Below are 20472 nucleotides of genomic sequence, written 5' to 3' on the forward strand. Positions count from 1 at the left end.
AATCCGACGTCCAATCGTCCATGGCAGTCACATAGGTATTTAATTTGTAGATACAAACAGCACTCCCACGTGGAAATCGTGAAAAATGAAATGAAAACATGACCCACTATCCAACGCGCATGTATTGGATTTTATTCATTCATATATTGCTCCTACCTAGTGAGAGACTAGAAAACATAGTTCCAAGTGGTGCGGTCCACTCCATCTCCAAGTGCGACTTGCCAGTGCCTCACTTACTGTAGTGGTGGTGGAGTGCACGAGCAGAGTAGGTCCTGGTGGATAGGTGGTCCTCTAGTGAGCACTATTGAGTAGTAGAGTAGTGTAGACTATTATCTTCTCTTTTCTGTCTTTCCTTTTGAAAGGTCAGGTGTTGTTAAATACTTAAATTCACTATGACCTATCCGGCTATCACAAACCGAACCCCTGCCTCCTTCTAGCTATAATATAATCATCACTAATTTCCATCGGAAACAGTGCCGCCTTCATATATCATCGATGAATAATCATCTGCCACAATGCCATGCATTAACAACATTACTACTGCTTCTATTATTGCATGGAGACGGAGCATCCAGCAGTGAGAGTGAAGTCGTCAAAATCGGTGCCATCTTCACATTGAAAACCATAAACGGGAGAGTTTCCAAAATTGCGATCCAAGCTGCTGAGAGGGACGTCAATGCAGATCCTCGCATCCTGGGTGGACGTAAATTGTCTATCACCGTCCATGACTCCAACTTCAGTGGCTTTCTTAGCTTCATTGGGGGTACCGTACCACCAATCTCTTGCATCTTTATTTTTCTTCACTACTACTAGCTAGCACTCATCATCATGATTCATGATTCATGCATCATTCACAGTTGGGTAATTGTGTAAAATATATGACAGCCCTCAAGTTGTTGGTGACGGACACTGTAGCAATAATTGGTCCGCAAAATTCGGGGATGGCCCATGTGCTTTCGCATCTTGCAAATGAGCTCCACGTCCCTCTACTCTCCTTTACGGCTCTTGATCCCACTCTGTCGCCTCTTCAGTACCCTTATTTCGTTCAAACTGCACCCAGCGATCAGTTCCAGATGACTGCGGTGGCAGACATGATTAGCTATTATGGTTGGAGAGAGGTCATTGCGGTGTTCAGCGACGATGATCAGAGCCGAAATGGCATAACTGTGTTGGGGGATAAGCTTGCAGAGAAACGCTGTAAGTTGTCTTATAAAGCAGCACTGCCCCCTGATCCAACAGCCAGCGCAAGCGATGTATCCTCTGAGCTGGCCAAGATTCAAAGCATGGAAGCTCGAGTGGTTGTAGTGCACACCTTTGCCCAAACAGGTCTCTTGGTTTTTGATGTGGCTCAAAGACTAGGGATGATGAGGCAAGGCTATGTTTGGATAGCTACTACTTGGCTTTCAACTGTCTTAGATTCAACTTCAAACACCTCCAACTCTCTGGATATCCGGGGAGTTCTCACGCTTCGCCCTCACACCCCTTTGTCAAGACCAAAACAGGCATTCATCTCAAGGTGGAAGCACATTAGTAATGGCTCTGTTGGGTTAAACCCATACGGACTCTACGCTTATGATGCTGTTTGGACCATTGCCCACGCATTGAAGCTATTCTTTGCTGATAATGGGACCATCTCTTTCTCCAATAATACAAATTTTGGTGGTATGGCTGGTCTTGCTTCCTTGAGCATCTTTGATGGTGGGAACCAGTTACTGGATAACATACTTCGCATAAACACGACTGGATTGACAGGGCCGATTCAATTTGTTGGCTCAAACAGATCCCCCCTGCATCCATCCTATGACATCCTTAATGTACATGCCACTGGCTACAGGACTATTGGATACTGGTCCAATTACTCTGGCCTCTCTGTCACAACTCCCGAGAAACTTCACAGAAAGACATCCATCCGCTCTGTTTCAAACCAGCATCTATACAATGTGACGTGGCCTGGAAATACAAGGGAAAGGCCTCGTGGATGGGTTTTCCCCCATAGTGGGAGGCAACTCAGAATCGGGGTCCCCAACAGAGCCAGTTATCAAGGCATCGTCTCACAAATAAATGGCACCCATGTAGTTCAAGGATACTGCATAGACATATTCCTCGCTGCCATCAAATTGCTTCCATATCCAATTCAATATAGGTTCATTCTGTTTGGAGAAGGACATAAGAATCCAAGCTACTATGATCTTGTCAACATGATTGCTTCGGATGTGAGCAACGCTGCTTTTTTTTTTCCGGCATAGAAGTTGTCATAATTTAAATATCCTGCTCTTTATTGATAGTATTGTGCTTGCGTCCTTGATCAGGTGTTTGATGCTGCTATAGGTGACATTGCAATTGTCACTGACCGAACAAAGATCGTGGATTTTACTCAACCATATATAGAGTCAGGTCTAGTTGTGGTTGCTCCGGTTCAAAGATTGAAGTCAAGTTCTTGGGCTTTCTTGAGACCATTTACTGCACCCATGTGGGGTGTCACTGCACTTTTTTTCCTTCTTGTTGGAGCAGTGATCTGGATTCTTGAACACCGGACCAACGATGAGTTCCGAGGGCCTCCAAAGACGCAAATAGTCACTGTTCTTTGGCAAGCACGCTTGGCTTTTAAATTATTAGTCATACATTCCTTCCTCCTTGTACTAGTCGGTTCAGTTTGTCAACATAACTCATGTAACTCCTCCTCACCATATCTTTGTATGTTGTTGCAGGTTTAGTTTCTCAACTATGTTCTTTGCGCACAGTAAGTCCACTTGATGAATCATATCCAAGATATATATAGTGCATGAGTCTGTAATTAAACTATAGAAACAAACCAGCTAGCTTGCATATTGTTTCAGGAGAGAACACAGTTAGCCCACTTGGTCGTGTTGTGCTGATAATATGGCTTTTTGTGGTTCTAATAATCAATTCAAGTTACACGGCAAGCTTGACGTCAATTCTAACTGTGCAGCAGCTGTCCTCACCCATAACGGGCATTGACACCTTGATAACAAGCAACAAGCCCATAGGATTCCAGGTAGGGTCATTTGCTGAGAATTATCTCACTCAGGAACTCAACATCCCAAAACATAGGCTTGTTCCCCTTGGCTCGCCAGAAGAATATGCTTCTGCCCTTGAGAAGGGAACTGTTGCCGCTGTGGTAGATGAACGCCCATATGTTGAACTCTTCCTGTCAGAACACTGCCAATTCTCAATTAGGGGCCAAGAGTTCACCAAAAGTGGATGGGGATTTGTGAGTATCTATCTCTATCTCTCTTGTTATTCCCTTGGATTTAAAAATTGTGATGAGAGCTGCTATTGGGTGGCAGGCATTCCGGAGGGACTCTCCTTTAGCCATTGACATGTCAACTGCCATTCTGAGTCTATCCGAGAACGGTGAACTTAGCAAGATCCATGATAAGTGGCTTTCAAAGAAGGCCTGTGGTTTTCGCGGTGCACAGGATGAGCAGCTTCAATTCAACAGTTTCCGGGGCCTATTCCTGATCTGCGGGATAGCGTGTTTGGCGGCGCTCCTTATCTACTTGCCCTCGGTGGCATACCAATTCAGTCAGAACTCCCCGGAAAGAGAGAGAGGCAATCATCCTTTTGGTCATTCCAGCACCTCACGTTCTGCACGCATACAGACATTTCTAAGCTTCGTTGATGAAAAGGAAGACACATCACGCAACAGCAGCAGCAGCGGCAAGTTAAAAAGGAAACTTGAGGATATCTCATCTTCCAGATCCAGAACCAGAATCAGCCGTTTAAGGACCATGGCCATGCCCAAGAAATTACACATACACATAGGCACTTCTCAACAGTCAGGACCAAATGCCGGCTACTCAGGTTCCACCGATCAAGCAATCAAGTAGAATAGATAATGGATGTCATTGTGTGTTTCTTGCTCCTCTTTTCTCGATTTCTTATGTAGAATTATATTACTGTGAGACATCGCAGCAGGGTAGCAGACTGGCAGGGGTTGTATACTAATTTTAATCTTAAAGTGCACCCAAGTAATGTCTATTCTTCATATTTTTCCTATTTTATCTTTTCCCTTCACTTAACTTCCAATCTTCCATGTACTTATTTACCAAGAACCTACTCTTAGAAGGTAGAACAATGTTCTCTTTAGCTTCCTTTATATTTTAGGTCAATCTAGCAAAGCTTTTATTTGTTTCCACTAGAGAGATTTTCTATAACTAAAACTTTGTGGTTGATAAATTTGCATAGGTCTTACTTGATCTAATACTTAGGGAAGGACTTTGGGTGTGTATAGGTAACATGGATAGCGTTTGTCTAGTGGTGACATGCACAACGTGGTCATTTGTTTGATGAGACACAAAGAGTCTATATATAAAATACATATATTTGGAGTCTTTACTCTTAACTATAATTTTTATAGAATTTTTTGTCTTTTCAACTTGTTTCCAAGTCAATTAATTAGTCATCAAATTAATTATTATATATTTATATATAAATATGTATTTTTAATTTATTTTTATATGTATTCTATATAATGACCGATTTAGTTACCGAAAACATTAAGATTTGTAATTTGTAAACATGACGTTATTGACTATTGAGTAATTTTTTACGGTGGTTTAACTGTGCAAGCATTATAGATCAAATTATTCCTTGTATCAATCAATGAAATTATAGGTTATCTCCGATACAAATAGTTCATTCCCATCCACCGCTTGTTCTTGGCTAAAATATGTGAAGGCTTCCGAAACATTACGATACCCATTGCGCTTTCCCTGGTTGGTCGATCAAGAAATTTCTTTTTCATTTTGTTTTTGGGTTTTAGACATGTTGTGGATTTTTTAAGATGTGACGTTTATTTTTGGTTGATATGAGAAATTAAAAACTAGTCAGTTTGAATTCTTATAACAATTTAGTTTTAAGATGATCAAATTACCATGTCCAAGAAAATATCAAACTAGTACTACTACAGTACTACTACTATTATAAAGAAATTAATATAAATTAAAAAAAATAATAAATCAAACATTAATTTAATATAGGATAATGAGATAGGAACCTATCAAATTTTTGTTTTTGGAGGTAAATTAATTTCTTTTGGCAAACAAAATCACAATTTCGGGAACTAAAAGTTGTATTCAAATCTCGTTAAAATTCTTTGTTGAGCTAGTATGTTGATGCCTACAAGGCCAGAAAAATAAAATGAACGCTTTGAAGATGAACATACTTTCTCCTTTGTGAATCTGATCAACTCATGGAAAATTGGGGGAAGTCCTTCTCTTTCCACTTTCCAGCGTCCGCAAAAAAAGGGAAGAAAGAAAATATGAATATGCGGTGATGGGAAGTCAGATATTATTGGCAGCTTGTGCCTGCTTTGCCCCGACAGAGAAGAACTCTATGATGACTTCTAGTGGCATGCCCTTGGTTTCTGGGACTTTCAAGAAGACAAATACCCAGGCTATAGTGCACACAACCGCATAGATACCAAAAACACCTACAAGGCCTAAGGAGTTGAGCATAACTGGGAGAGAGTAGGTGACGATGATATCACAAATCCAGAAGGTAAGAGCGCATATGGCAATGCAGAGACCCCGAACTCGCGTGGGGAAGATCTCCGCGCAGAGGATATTTGGAATCGGTCCAAATCCCATCACAAAGCTGCAGAAGTACACAACCACGCTTGCTGTTGAGATTCCTGCATTCACGGCACTCCCCAAATCCACAAAACTCGCTAGCACTAATATCAGAAGAGATGCTATCAAGACCGGGATTGTGCTCAACAGCAAAGCCCTAAACCAATATTCAACAGTAACCTTATCATTTAATTTAAGCAAAACAAAAATGGACAAACCATAAGAATACCATGTCGATATACCTTCTTCCCGATATATCCATGAGCCTCATGGCAACAGCTATACAAGGTAGCATCAACAAGGTTATCACAGTGCTAATAAGAAACGACGCAGAAGTGGAACTAAGGCCCAAGCTTGCAAGAAGATAACCAACTCCTGCCTGCTCAAGAATCTGAGGTGTGTAGTAGAGAACCCCATTTATACCAGAGAACTGCAATGTTCAAAGAGTAGTTAGATGCTTTTCACTTTTCATTACAAACACACAGTATAACTGGTTAGCCATGCATGTTCAAGGAGCGTCAAACTGCGCTGTTGAAGCATCAGTAAGCGTGATTTGGCTACAAAACAATGTAATGTGTAATGCTGTCGTATCAAGGCAATTGAAAAATATAAATAAGTAAATAACGGCAGTGAGCACCAAAATGATGTCATCACCTGCTGAAGAATTTGAAGCCCCACACCCACAATCAACGCCTGCTTCACTCCAGGTTCGCAAAGATCACTCCAACTAGGCCCATTTGCACCTGTTTCAGATGGATGAATCATAGCTGGTCCTACTGGCTGCTGATTCATAAGCTCTTTGTTGTAAAGGGCTTGCTGACTGACCAGAGCAGACGCATGAACAACCTCGCCATCTGTCAGCCCATCAGCACCACCTACAAGTGAAAGGTGAGACTCGCGCTTGGATCCAAGGGTCCCGTCTTGGTGTAAATAGACTCTCTGAAAACCACCCTGTTTTGACCCATCTGGCCCTTCTCTTTCAGAATACTTCCATGCCAGCTGCCAACCACCACCAATGGCTGTACTACCACCAAGGGGTTCTCCAGCATTCCCCTGCAAATTACTGCCTTGCCTCATGCTTAATTGGCTACCATGGGCAGGAGCAGGTGCGTCCTTATCCATACCACTTGTTGGTTGACGTGAGATGAGTGGACTGTGCAAAGAGTCGTCGGCATCACCAGCAGCAGCATTGGACACATCATCACCGTCTCTGGCAAGGCTTTCTTCTACATCCCAATCTTCGTTCCTAGGTTGATTTCCTCCAACATTAAACATACTTCCAAAGTTGGAAAAAAGGGTGTTTCCTGTTTCTGGGATGTTTTCATGGACACTACCAAAGAGCTTCACTAGAGGATCTACTAGAGCACTCTGATTTACTATGCTTCCCTTTCGAGATGCAAGGCCAATGGAACTTTGTCCAGATGCGAGTTTCGCAATCATGGATGGAGCTCGATCTGGCCCATACAATTTGATATGCTCTTTTCCGGCTGAAGGATCCTCCACATCACTGAATTCATTGACTGGACCAATTACGTATTCCTCTATAGTCGTATCACCCCCCACTCCAAGACCCTCAACCAATAAAGCCATCTCACCTGGTCATGGAAAAGGACAAGGAAGTTACCACCAAAATCGTGCATATAAATAACCCTAAATAATACTACTCTGGAAATATAACAACTGAACGTCCAGCGTCGGCCGGGATGAATGTAGAGTTTAAGTGACTATAAAACATCCTACTTGGCTTAGAAGGAGGAAGGAGACGTAAGGGTGATTTCAGAAATAATTCATAAAAGAATTTTTTTTTTAAAAAAAGAGAGAGAGAGAGAGAGAGAAAGAAAAGCAACAACCAACCGGCAACATCATCCCTGCCACGAAGCCGCTGCAGAACCTTCTTGGCCTCAAACATCCGGCCTTTGGTGACAAGCCATCTTGGAGATTCGGGCAAGAAGAAGAGTGTGAGCATAAAATAAATGAGAGAGGGAATCCAAAGAACACCGAGCATGAGTCTCCAGCTTGGCGCCTTGGTAAGTGACATGGCAAAGACCATACAATAGGAGAGGAACATTCCGCTGGAGCCAGTGAACTGGGGAAGCGTGTTGAGTAGTCCACGAATCTCTGGTGGAGCAGTCTCGGATATGTAGAGAGGGACCAGGGTGACAGCCAAACCAATGCCCAGGCCATCTATGAGCCTTGCAAAGAGGAGAATGTAGACATTTGGAGACCACAACATAACGAGAGAGCTCAAAAAATAAAAGAGAGAGGAGATTATCAACATAGGACGGCGGCCCAACATATCCGACACAGCTCCAGAGCATGTGGTCACCAGTGTCGCTCCAATCAGTGACATGGCCACGATTAGACCTTCTACCGTCGGCTCACTTTCCAATTTGAACTCCTTCTTTATGTACAAAAGGGATCCTACATGCATCAATCCAATCCGCGTTTCAATTTTTCATTATTATTATTATTATTATTGCAAGAAGGGAAAGACAAGTTGAATTGAGCTCACCTGCAATGGTAGCATTATCCCATCCTTGTAGCATGTTACCGATAGCAGCAGCTATGGCAACAAGAACAGCTCCACTCATTTTTTCACTTTATTTGGTAATTAATCGATCAGCTTCTCAAGGGAACTAACAGAAACAGCAGATCAAAATAATAGTAATAGATAACTAGGTTGATGGATCAATATCAGAAACCAATTCGGGATGGGGTTAATGCTAAGGGGATGATGTATAAATGTATGTAACCATGTAGACAGATTAAGAACACGATAGTAACAGTATGAGCTCAGATGCTAAAAAGTATGAGCTCGCTCTTTTAATTCAATTATTATTATCATTAACTAATAACTAATAGCAATAGAAATCATAACAGTAATACTGAGTGGAGCAGAGCAGAGCATTTCCACACTAGTGCTTGTGCAATGAATAGCATAAAGGAAGAATAGTAGTATTAGCTATGGTATTCCTATTTGGCAGCAAGAAAGTAGAACTGGGAAAAAGTAATGAATTCTATCGGATGAGTCGCCCTGTTCTTTCTGCAACAGATGCTCTAGACCAGATACCTGCCCTTGTTACTCGCTTCTCAATCGGCATTCATTCAGTTATTAGCAATACGACAAAGATAGATCACATCACATTCGCGCTTCCCCTTCAAACGCAATTTGCTTTTTACAAAAATAGTAAGTAATAATAAAATAATAACGACCAGAAAAGATTAAAAATTATTTTATATCTTTTAATTATTGTTAAAATAATTAAAAAATTTTAGATATAATTAATTTATAATTATTAAATATTAAATTGAATAAAATAAATTTAGATTATTTTTTTATCATTACTGCAAATAACACTTTTTAAAAAAAAATTATTTGCTTTATTTTAATTTAACTTTCTTTTTTCTTTTTTACCGTCTTCTTGAAAATGTTAAGAATATTTTATTGTTTATAGCATATATAAATTGCATTAAACATTTTTCTTTCCTTCATATCCTTTATCTAATTGCGTTAATTAAAGAATCATGTTAAATGTACTTATTTATTTTGTTTATCTAAAACTTATAGTCATGGTTTCTTTTTTTTCTTTTGGTTACAAAAGTATACCTATTTCGTCATGATTGACATTAGTAGTTAATTTTTTTTCATGATCACTTGATAAGTCCATGAATTGGAGTGATTACTTTTAACTTTGAAGATACTTATCATGCTCTCAATTAAGTGTTATTTATGAATTTTTTATTTTTTTTAGATATTGTTCCCAAGTGAATAAAATTAGGTTGAGTGGGTGATCTAACAAATAATACTATATTAATATACTATATTAAAACTAAGTGAACCTATACATTTTTTTTTGTCTATATTTTTAAAAAGTATGAACTTTATAATATAGTCTAAAAAATAAGAATTAAATTAAAAAGAAGGAAGGGTGTGGCAGTTTGTGACTAATGATTAAAGAGTCATTCTGAAGTGTTTTCAGAATAAATAAAAAGTTCATTCTTTTTAATTAATTTGTATATTATACATTAAAATATTTTTATTATAAATATCAATTAATAATTTACCATACAATTAGTAAATTAGTACAAACATTATAATTTGCATTTCGAGCACCTAAGCATTCTCATATGTGATGGGGAAAAGTTCATCGGGATGAGCGGATGGGGTCAGTCTAGGTTGGTTGGGTTTTGTATTTTAGTTTTTTTTTTTTTTTCTGTTTTGTTAATTTTTAGCAAATCGATGGTGGTTTGATTCTAATAGTCTAGGAGCAAAATCTACTTCTCTTTTATAAGTATCAGTTCTATAAGTACATCAAAAGGTTCTTGGATTAGATGAGTATCAAAACAAGAAATAAATTAAAAAAATGCCAAAAAAATATAAAAAAAAAGTGAAAAAGAAGAGATTCGAAAAATAAATTGATTGAAATCGAAATGTTTTACATTGAATTGAAACCAAGCAATAAAGTGCCTTCGATTGAATTAAAGGTGTTGGAATATAAATCTGACAAGGAAAATAAATGGTGCTGAAAAGATAGATTTGCAGGAAAAGTAAAGTTTTACAGAAAATGTAAATGAAAAATTAAAGACGAGTGGAAGGAATTCTATAGAAAATTGACTCGAAGCAGACTCAGAAAGTCACTGGGATGTGAGTGTGCGTCAGTAATTTCTGAAGTAAATTCCAACCCTTATTTCCCAAAACTTTCTAATATTTATAATCTATTCCTATAACCGATCATTAATTTCATGATGTTGTCTTGTATGCACACTTCCAGATAACCGTTCCCGCTCGTTTGCTAATAAATTTTACCCATAATTTCCTCACATGGTGAAAGTCTTCAACTTCTCCTTTTAGTGTAACCGTCCGATTTCCCTTTCAACCTCCTATTCGATTCCCAAAAATGGCTAAGCCGAGTCTATGTAAAATAACTTCTAATAAATACATGTACGTGCATTATTCTGACCTTTGTTCTCACCCTAATATCCCTTCAATATCTCGAATTGGCTTATTCTAGTCGAAAATATTTTTCGACTAACACTTTCATATCATCAATCTCAACAGTACGTAATAATCCTCATTTGTGTTCTTTTTCTAATATTTTTTTTTTTGACTTATTTACTGTAAAATTATGAGCAGCTAAACTTGAAAAGATTTTCATAGGACCCAACTTTAAATCTTTATATAGGAGAACAAATTACCAATTTTTTGTTTTTGATATTGGAGTGGTAATGGTATTTTTTTAAAAATTGTTGGAATCGTTTAATTAGAGTATAAAAATCGGACTATCTGATTTATAGAGGTATATAAATCGGACGGAGACATCATCTCATTTGTGTTAAACAGAAATTAGACCCTCCAATTTGTGTACCTCAAAATTTTTTATTTTTTTAACACAAATCGGAGGGTCCTATTTGTGTATCTTTTATAATTTTATAAAATACTAAAAATTACAATGTTAAAATATATCACGTATCTCATTTTTATATCTAAATTTTTTAGTTCCCATATGCAAAATAAATGTTTTAAACTTTATAAAAATATAATATGTTATTTATATGCCTATATTTGTTATTAAATAGTTTAGGATTTAGAGATGAGAGTTAAAAACTATGTTAATTAAATCATGTTATTTTATTTATATAATAAAAAATTTTAAATTTTGCAAAGTGTTTATAATAATTAAACAAATACATATAATAAAAATTTTGAAATTTTATCAAGCTCAATTATAATGATTATAAAATTTTTAGTTGTACTCATTATTTTACTTGTACTTGATGTAACTTGTATAAACATAGTAAAAATCTTTTAAATTTATAAAAGTGCTTATAATAATTTTTTTTTTTTGTGTTATTTGTAGTTTTTATTATTTATGCAGGAGTGTGCCTTAGAACAATTTATATAAGCATCGGTTATCTTAAATTATTTTGGGTTAGAATGATTTATGTTTTTTTTTTTTAAGCTATAGTGTGCACACCTATTGTTAAATCATTATAGATAGAAATGATTTACAAGAGACATATATATAATCGAGTTCAATTTAGGACAACTATATAATATTAAAGAAAACATATTTTAATTTTAATATACTATTTTTTTTTTACCAAAAATAAAGAGATTCGAATCTGTGACTTCTTAGATAAGTATGGGGAGATTATACCATTTGAGCTATAGCTCATTTGTTAATTTTAATATATTATTAGTGTAAAATAGTTTTACACGTATATTCAATTATGTAACGATACATTAGTAACTATTTTTCATATTAATTGCGTAAATAATTATCTAAAAGAATGGATGTAATTATACGACTTTGTAAAATATTTTACATTATTAAACCTATTTTCAAATTATAAATATTTAATTAAAACGTTAATAGAATTGTAAAAACAATAACATAATTAAGCTTATAATATACTAATTGCCATGAGCCAGTGGAATATAATATACTTATAGTTTATAAGGATTTCAATATTTTAGGATAAAAATGTGTGAGAATAAGATAGTGAAATAACTTAATACTGTTATACATGACATAATACTGTTATACATGACGGTATATATCACATGGCTAACTGTATAAAATTGAAGGCTATTGCTATTTGGAATATATGTTCAATTTTAAAATTTTGATATTTTTTCTTAATTAGGACAACCATGGTTAAAAGTTAAACTTTAAAACATTCAAAAGAATGCCATTTCCATTATTAGAAAAGTAAAACGATAAATACAACTCGAATAATGTTGTTATGATTTCACATTTTTCCGAGTAAGGAGTAAAACACAAGTAAGTTAATTTTTTTAATAATTATTATTTAAACAAAAAATAACATGTTAGTATTTAGTAGTATTATGTCTTTAAATAAAAAATCAAATAATTTCTAAAAACTAAATTATCATTTGAAAACATATTAATATTTATGAATAAATTTTATTTAACTATTATAAAAAAATTTGATTTTTCTTTGATATTTATTTGATTGTAAAAAATAAATTTTTATCATTAATTATTTTATTAAATATATAATACAACAATTTGTGTACACATTGCATTTTTTTTAATAAGTTGTTGTCTTTAAAAACTAATATAAATACATCACAAATTTTAAAAATTAATCAAAATTAGATTAACATAATTTTGATCATAACTGGGTGAGGTTCACCTTTTTTTTTCACTCCCAAAAATAAAAAATATTTTAATATTTAATATCATTTAATTTGTTTCTTAAATAAACTTTAAATTTATTTGAAAAAAAAGTGATATAACCAAATTAATATTAAAAAAATACAAACTAGACACTTGGTCTGAATAAATTTTTGTTATTTTAGAAATTTTAAAAAATTAAGATACATTAGTCCGAACATAAAAAAAAACTAGTGTATCTTATAATAATATTCTATTGACTCTCCATACTTTCTCTTTTTTAATTAAATATTTTATAATAAATTTATGATTTTGTTAGGAAAATAGTTATTTTAGACAATAATTAGCTAACAAAATGATAAGTAAACAGAGATTAAAGATTTGAGTTGTGATTATAAAAAAAAGAGAAAATTATTAACTGATTATTGGATGAAAAATATTAGTTTCTATTTTTTTAATTTATTAGGAACTTATTTTTCAACGTATATATTAAAAATTTTGTTAAAAAGAACGAAAGAATTAATCTATCTCAGAAGAAAAATTATCTAAATTTTTATAATAATAAAAATTTATTAAAAATAAAAGTATTCTACCTAAAAATTATAAATTTCAACATTTATTTAAAAAAAATAAAGACGGGGACAAATTTTTCTTTTAAGCAGAAAAAGAAAGACGCGTGATATTTAATTGAAAATTCTACAGTAGACGCAGCTGGTCAGCACTGACCACCTCCGATGTTTCTCGGCAGGAACCGCTACAAATATACAAATAGTCAAATACCATATCCATCCTAAAATTAACAAATAACCCAAATATAAAAAGAGAAAAAGAAAAACTTATTTTCCGAAGATCTGTCGGAGCTGCAGGAGAGAAATGAATTGAATTGAATGGAAAACAAAGCATGAGAGGTTAATATTATCCATTCGTCCTCTTTCCTTTTCCATCCTCACCTTCTGCCTGTTCTGGTACGGTTATTTGGATTCTGTTTGTTGTTGATGTTGCTACTGCTGCCGTAGTTTTTCCTTTATTTATTTATCTAAAAATCCAGCTACGTGTTTGAAAATGAATTGATCTCTGATTCGTATGGTTGTGATTGTGATTATTAGGATTTTGATCGTGACTCGTGAGCACAGCAGCTTAGCGCATAAGAGAAACTGATGAGAGATTGTTGGATGAGGAAACGGGCGTAATACAGAATCGTATTGTTTGATGGGCAACACATGCCGTGGATCTTTGAGAGGAAAATATTTTCAGGGCTTCAGCCAGCCCGAAGACCCCTCCAGGCGCAGCAATCCTTCTGACCCCTCCGACTCAGAGCACCTCCCCAAGCAGAATCCCAATTCAGCAGACAACAACAACAACAGCAACAACAACAACAACATCAACATCAACAACAACAAGAGAAATCTACCCTTCAAGAAGGACACCATCATGCGCAGAGGCCCCGACAACCAAGCTTATTATGTCCTGGGTCATAAGACTCACAACATTCGTGATCTCTACACTCTTGGCCGCAAACTGGGTCAGGGCCAATTTGGCACCACTTATTTATGCACCGAGAATTCCACCAACATCGAATACGCATGTAAATCCATCTCCAAGAGGAAGTTGATTTCCAAGGAGGACGTGGAAGACGTTAGGAGAGAAATTCAAATAATGCACCATTTAGCTGGTCACAAGAACATCGTCACCATCAAGGGTGCTTATGAGGATCCTCTCTACGTCCATATTGTCATGGAGCTTTGTTCTGGGGGTGAGTTGTTTGATCGCATCATCCAAAGGGGCCACTACACCGAGAGGAAGGCTGCTGAGTTGACCAAAATCATTGTTGGAGTTGTTGAGACTTGCCATTCCCTCGGGGTTATGCATAGAGATCTTAAGCCTGAAAACTTCTTGTTGGTTAATAAGGATGATGATTTCTCTCTTAAAGCAATTGACTTTGGCCTCTCTGTTTTCTTCAAACCAGGTAACAACCAGTCCTTTCTGTGCCTTTCACTTTATAATATCATCATACTGAAACGTTTTTCCATCTTTATGTATCCTTCTTATGTTTCTACTTATCTTTTTGCAACATTACTTTTGTTTTATTGCAAAGATTTGTACCTTAGGCAGGCACATTTAATATATCATAAATGCTTGTTTCTTTTCATGCTGCTGAGTGCTGACTATCCTCAAGTGTGCCCTGATGTATTTAAATACCAATTTGTTATTTACTCTTTTCTCCAACTTACCTTGCTCATAATTATTAGTAGGTTACTGACTGGGGAACACCATAACATAACATACCCTTCAATCTTAATGCCTCAGGTCAAGTATTCACTGACGTGGTTGGCAGTCCGTACTATGTTGCTCCTGAGGTTCTCCTCAAGCATTATGGCCCCGAAGCAGATGTGTGGACAGCGGGCGTCATTCTATACATACTACTTAGTGGAGTGCCGCCGTTTTGGGCAGGTATTTGGTGCTTCTGAGTGGTGACACCTTTGTTTATTTTATTTTTTATCTCCTCTCCCTCAGTTTATGATCTGTGACACCACTGAGTTTCTTCTTTTGGAATTCAGAAACCCAGCAGGGTATATTTGATGCTGTTTTGAAGGGGCATATAGATTTCGACTCTGATCCATGGCCTTTAATTTCTGATAGTGCTAAAGATCTGATTAGAAAGATGCTGTGTTCTCGGCCTTCAGAACGGTTGACAGCTCATGAAGTGTTATGTATGTTCACGTATTGTTCTGCTAAAGTACTATAAATTATAGACAAGGTTCACCATGATACGCATACAATAGATATTGTTTCTTTTTAGTAGATGCTCGGTGAGTGTTATTTCTTAGTAGATAAAGTGGAGGCTAAGCACAAAAAATTGGTTTTTCCCCATTATTCATACTTCCAAAATTGTTTCCAAACCTTATTTGTGTTATTTTAGAGTTACCTATGAAGAACTACACCTTTTTAAAATATTTGATACTTGGAAGTTTTTTGTTTCTTTGAAACCAAACTTCAATTTTACACGAGCCTAATATTTTTGTCAGGTATATAAAACAAAGGAGAGGAATAAATTTGCAAATAATGAGAATATAATGGCTTTTATTGTTTCCATGCACTTATCTACATGATTAAAACTGGCTGTTGATTTGCTTTTTAATACTTTTAGAATAAAATATATGATATTTAAGTTTAAAAAGTTATTATAAAAAATAGATATCTGGTTAGATTTTGTAGATATAAATAGATTTGAATCGTAAAAACATTATTATGGAGAAGATAAAGCGAAGGACATTTTTGAAAAAGAAAAATTGGATTTGAAACCTCCCAATCCCCTTAATGTAATAGATAATAGATGATTTGATATAACATGTAGATGAGATGATGTTAATGTTACTTGTTTAGGTCATCCATGGATATGTGAAAATGGAGTTGCCCCTGACAGAGCATTGGACCCTGCTGTTCTTTCCCGCCTTAAACAGTTCTCTGCAATGAACAAACTAAAGAAGATGGCTTTGCGGGTAAGTGAAGCTAATGGATGCTTGAGTATTTGCTTAGTTATGAATGTATGCTTGTATTTCCTTGTGAAGTAGATAGAAAAGCACATTCTGGTATATAATGTAATTTTGGTTCTTCGCTCATGTAGTCAACAAAAATTTTATGCACTTCTTCAATAATGAACCTCACGTTATACTTCTCTACTCACTCTTCTTTTTCTATGGTCTTTCATCTGTTATCATTTTGTTTTATTAAAGCTACATAATTTCACTTATCATTTTAAATACTCCTCTTTCAGTTTTTATATCTTGGTTCTGAGATACAAAGTTGTCTTTGAGCATTACATGCTGCGTCACTAATGAAGTAATGATTAATGAGCAAAATCCAAAAGGAACTAGAATTTTTGGCGCAACTGAATACATTTTTTTATCAGAAGATAAGTATTTTGGATAAACTGTTACAATTGCTTGTTATGCTGTCTTCATAGGTAATTGCTGAAAGTTTGTCCGAAGAGGAGATTGCTGGTTTGAGAGAGATGTTTCAAGCTATGGATACTGATAACAGTGGTGCAATTACTTTTGATGAGCTTAAAGCTGGTCTAAGAAGATATGGGTCAACCCTTAAGGATACAGAAATACGTGATCTTATGGAGGCGGTAGGGCATAGTTCTATGAAAATTATCCCTCTGTATTTTGTGTACCTACCCCCTTCTTTATTTTCTCCCTTTTGTTCACATTGTGTTCCATCCAGCTGAAACATTTGTTATTTCAGGCTGATGTGGACAATAGTGGGACTATAGATTATGGAGAGTTTATCGCTGCAACAATTCATCTCAACAAGCTAGAGCGCGAGGAACATCTCATTGCAGCATTTCGATATTTTGACAAGGATGGGAGTGGCTATATTACAGTTGACGAACTTCAACAAGCTTGTATAGAACATAACATGACTGATGTTTTTCTTGAAGATATTATTAGGGAAGTTGATCAAGATAATGTAAGTCATTTTGACTTGTAGTATATACTGGCTTAGGGAATCGTTGGCTTTTTACTCTTCATTCTTGACCAATCCTTGTTTTTTATTTTTGAAATCTATTTTGGATGTTCTGCGGAGTAAAGATGCTTGCTTGTTATAATCAATACAAATATCTTTTTATGCTACATTTCTGGACTTTCATATGAGAATTTAGTATATCAAAAAGAAGAATGTTATCTGAAGTCTTAATACAATATTTTAGTTTAGATTCCTAAGTTTTGATGAAGCAATACAAGTTTGTATTATATTACATCTAAAAATTTTTTGGTAATTAAATAAATATTACATTTCAATTTCTTACACTTGCAAAAGTAGTTGATTCATTACTTCTTTCATGCGTTTAATACATTTGAAGTATCATACCTGAATTCTGTGGATTTGGCAAGCATGATTCTTTTTTGCATCTAATTATTTAATTTTTAAGTTGCTTCACTCTCTTTTGGGGCAATATTTAATGGCTTTGTCTGCCCGCCCTCCTTTTCACTTTTTAGGATGGAAGGATTGATTATGGTGAATTTGCTGCCATGATGCAAGGCAATGCTGGAATTGGAAGGAGGACTATGCGCAACAGCCTGAATTTAAGCATGAGAGATGCACCAGGTGTCTGATTCTCATCGGTGCAGGTACTTTTGGCTTTGATTAAAGCAGAACTTAGTCTCCAAGCTTATATGCCTTCCTTTATATACTTCTTCATATGTCTTTTAATAATCAACAAACTTCTGTATTTGTGAATCAATGCCTTAGATGGATAACATAGTTCCCCTCATTGTTTGCTACATCCCATTGCTCTGATTTCTCAGTGGTAATTTGGCACTTGATGTTTTAAATTAATATTCATACATTGTTGTCATTATGAGTGCATTTTACGATTGATGTGTTTAAATATCTTGATAAGTGTTAATGATGTTATCAATATAAATGGAAATAACAACTTCAGATTTGCAGCAAAGAAAGAAAATCAGGGGGAGGTACAAGATAGGATTTGAAATTTACTATATTATGGGTTAAATTATTTATAAAATAGTGTTAGAATTGGTAATCAGAGATGATAGAAGCATGTTGAGAAAACAAAATATTATTCCCAGATCGATGTAAACAGAACACAAGTAGGAACCCCTAATTCAAGAGAAGGTCTCCGATTGTCCTAATTCATCTTAACAAAAGATAAAAGAGTCCCTTCTCTCTACCCTTCTCCTTCTGATTAAGACTAACAAACTAAGTGGTTTAACCTTAACAGATTTAACCAGAGAGTGAAACATTAATAATTGTTCAGTCTCTGGAAGGTGGTTCACATAAAATTGGTGATGTCAAGCAGAAGTTCGGCATAAACTTAGGGTGTATATGAGTCAAGTTGCTAATAAACCTTTTTGCAATTTGTTATATGGTAGAAACAAGTATATAAAAGGGCTTATATCTTAATGACCAAACTTTGGGTGCGTGTGACTCACTTATCCTCCGATTTTGTTAAATATAGGCAATTGGTTCTGCACCTTGTGGAAAGTTCCAAAATCAGTTTCTCTTCAGAACAATGTATTAGAGCATGTCTTGATGGAGAAGCAATTTGAACAAGAGACTATGTCGCACTTTAGTTTGTATGCTGACAGTTAGCCCAAATAAGTGTTAGCTTTGTATTGCTGATAGAAATGAGTAATACAGGATAATGTTTTAGGAGAAAATAGAAATTCTTTCATGCTTCTGGTACACATTTGATGTGAGCTCCAAGAGAAACCACCACTACGTACTTTTATTTATAATAGTTGGAAATCACATAAAAAAAAAAAGTCAAGAATGACTGCTTATAGTTGTTCCTACTAGAACATGCATTAAATGGTTCTTGTATTTTAGAGAGATGATGTGAATATTCTTCAATATTTTAGAGGGAAGTTTTTAGTTATAGTAACACTGGGAACTCCCTCCATAAATTTATGGATATGAACAAAGTACCAAAGTGACGTTGCTTGTGATTTCACTCACATGTTCCATGCTTGTGCCTCATGTATTATTATTACATGCAATTTTGACAGGTTGTACAGCAAAATCCAGAAAGAGAAAAATAGAGCATGAATCTTTTATAAAGAAAAAGATTTGTTGCTATCCTGCACAGGGATCCACTCGCATGCAAGAAGAATGGGGGATCATAGATGCTGTCCCATGAACACTCCTCAATTGTTTGCATTTATGTGCTGTATGAATGATTGCAAAAGTTATTTTGATCTTTGTAAACTCCAGTTTCAACGTAACAGCTGTTTCAAGTTAGTCGTTATTTTTCTGTACTTTCATGTAGGGGAATTCTGTTAATAGTCGAAGTAGAAGGATTTGAAAGGTTTTGATTTTACGGATGTAGAGTTTTACACGAGTGAAGTTGATGGTTTGGGCGAACTATGAAGCCTATTTGGATGTGTTGACTGTTGAAGTGAAAGTAGACACATAATATATCTCAGCTGGCTTGTTTTACAATTAAATTTATGCTTTTATTAATAATAGTTAATTTTCCATACGTAATTTTGAAATAGTCATCTAATCTATATTACGAACTACTGTACGGTGTTAAACTGGACTTAAAAATTTATAATTTTTTATAAAAATTTGTATGGAGTAATGTGTATGCTACTATGGTCTACGCGACTAAGCAACGAGACAACGAGTAATGAGGAGAAACATCAATTTACTAGAAATAATACAAATCTGTGATGCAATGGGATGAGTTTATTTAAATTTAAATTTGACTCATTTAATTTATGAACTTAATTTCAGGTTCAAGTTTGGCTTATCAGTTCACGAGTTTAGCTTATCGAACTATTAACAAATCAAATTCGAGCTAGTTTATGAGCTGATTTGACTCACTTCCAGTCCTAGCGGTAGCACTGGAGGAGCTTGGAGGCGAGTATGTGAGATGCTACTGATGAAAGGGAAGGGGATTAGGGTTCAGGAGTTCACCGTTTTCGTTTTTTATTATTAATAAACAAAACGACGATGTTTGATGAAAAAATCTGAAAACAGTCTCAATTCGGTTTGACTGGGCAATTCTCGATAGGTTCGGCGGTCTAATAATAATTTTTAGAAAGGGCGGTTATAGTTTTTGACCGAATTAAAATCCTTACTGATTCACAGTTCGATCAGTTCAACCGACCAATTCAAACCGGTTTTTAGAACATTACAAAATACATATAGTATGAAAAATTTGGTGCACAGCACACAACACAAAAATTTTTTATGAACAACAT

General features: G+C 35.3%; 3 protein-coding genes across 6 annotated transcripts; 2 read left to right on the top strand and 1 right to left on the bottom strand.

Moving 5' to 3' along the window:
* The first annotated feature begins 161 nt into the window (after positions 1 to 161).
* On the top strand, positions 162 to 4043 carry LOC112734916 (glutamate receptor 3.2). The gene is made up of 6 exons (XM_025784441.3): positions 162 to 763; positions 886 to 2213; positions 2310 to 2587; positions 2709 to 2740; positions 2838 to 3232; positions 3309 to 4043. The coding sequence occupies exons 1-6, from the start codon at positions 496 to 498 to the stop codon at positions 3849 to 3851; spliced, it is 2844 nt and encodes a 947-aa protein (XP_025640226.1). The 5' UTR covers positions 162 to 495; the 3' UTR covers positions 3852 to 4043.
* A 935-nt stretch (positions 4044 to 4978) lies between these two features.
* LOC112734917 (monosaccharide-sensing protein 2) lies at positions 4979 to 8663 on the bottom strand. The gene is made up of 5 exons (XM_025784442.3): positions 8107 to 8663; positions 7449 to 8015; positions 6249 to 7189; positions 5837 to 6024; positions 4979 to 5751 (listed from the first exon to the last, which is right to left on the bottom strand). The coding sequence occupies exons 1-5, from the start codon at positions 8183 to 8185 to the stop codon at positions 5307 to 5309; spliced, it is 2220 nt and encodes a 739-aa protein (XP_025640227.1). The 5' UTR covers positions 8186 to 8663; the 3' UTR covers positions 4979 to 5306.
* A 4710-nt stretch (positions 8664 to 13373) lies between these two features.
* LOC112734920 (calcium-dependent protein kinase 26) lies at positions 13374 to 19710 on the top strand. Of its 4 annotated transcripts, none has more exons than XM_072233749.1 (9): positions 13374 to 13701; positions 13843 to 14702; positions 15044 to 15187; positions 15295 to 15447; positions 16121 to 16236; positions 16701 to 16868; positions 16985 to 17209; positions 17740 to 17871; positions 18723 to 19710. In XM_072233749.1, the coding sequence occupies exons 2-8, from the start codon at positions 13946 to 13948 to the stop codon at positions 17854 to 17856; spliced, it is 1680 nt and encodes a 559-aa protein (XP_072089850.1). In that variant the 5' UTR covers positions 13374 to 13701; positions 13843 to 13945; the 3' UTR covers positions 17857 to 17871; positions 18723 to 19710. The 4 variants fall into 4 exon arrangements, with proteins under 4 accessions (XP_072089850.1, XP_025640230.1, XP_072089849.1 ...); XM_025784445.3 differs by having other exon boundaries at positions 19273 to 19710; XM_072233748.1 differs by having other exon boundaries at positions 13398 to 13644; positions 19273 to 19710.
* Positions 19711 to 20472: the final 762 nt, after the last annotated feature.

This window comes from Arachis hypogaea, chromosome 3, assembly GCF_003086295.3.
Source record: "Arachis hypogaea cultivar Tifrunner chromosome 3, arahy.Tifrunner.gnm2.J5K5, whole genome shotgun sequence".
In the NCBI taxonomy this organism is placed as follows: domain Eukaryota; kingdom Viridiplantae; phylum Streptophyta; class Magnoliopsida; order Fabales; family Fabaceae; genus Arachis; species Arachis hypogaea.

Excerpts from the sequence above, each read along its gene's own strand:
- LOC112734916 (XM_025784441.3), top strand. The coding sequence starts at position 496 with ATGAATAATCATCTGCCACAATGCCATGCATTAACAACATTACTACTG. Across the intron at positions 2,588-2,708 it reads CAAATAGTCACTGTTCTTTG|GTTTAGTTTCTCAACTATGT; the intron begins GCAAGCACGCTT and ends ATGTTGTTGCAG. Across the intron at positions 3,233-3,308 it reads CCAAAAGTGGATGGGGATTT|GCATTCCGGAGGGACTCTCC; the intron begins GTGAGTATCTAT and ends ATTGGGTGGCAG.
- LOC112734917 (XM_025784442.3), bottom strand. The coding sequence starts at position 8,185 with ATGAGTGGAGCTGTTCTTGTTGCCATAGCTGCTGCTATCGGTAACATG. Across the intron at positions 7,190-7,448 it reads TGGCAGGGATGATGTTGCCG|GTGAGATGGCTTTATTGGTT; the intron begins GTTGGTTGTTGC and ends TTCCATGACCAG. Across the intron at positions 5,752-5,836 it reads ATGGATATATCGGGAAGAAG|GGCTTTGCTGTTGAGCACAA; the intron begins GTATATCGACAT and ends ATATTGGTTTAG.
- LOC112734920 (XM_072233749.1), top strand. The coding sequence starts at position 13,946 with ATGGGCAACACATGCCGTGGATCTTTGAGAGGAAAATATTTTCAGGGC. Across the intron at positions 14,703-15,043 it reads CTCTGTTTTCTTCAAACCAG|GTCAAGTATTCACTGACGTG; the intron begins GTAACAACCAGT and ends TTAATGCCTCAG. Across the intron at positions 16,237-16,700 it reads TAAAGAAGATGGCTTTGCGG|GTAATTGCTGAAAGTTTGTC; the intron begins GTAAGTGAAGCT and ends CTGTCTTCATAG.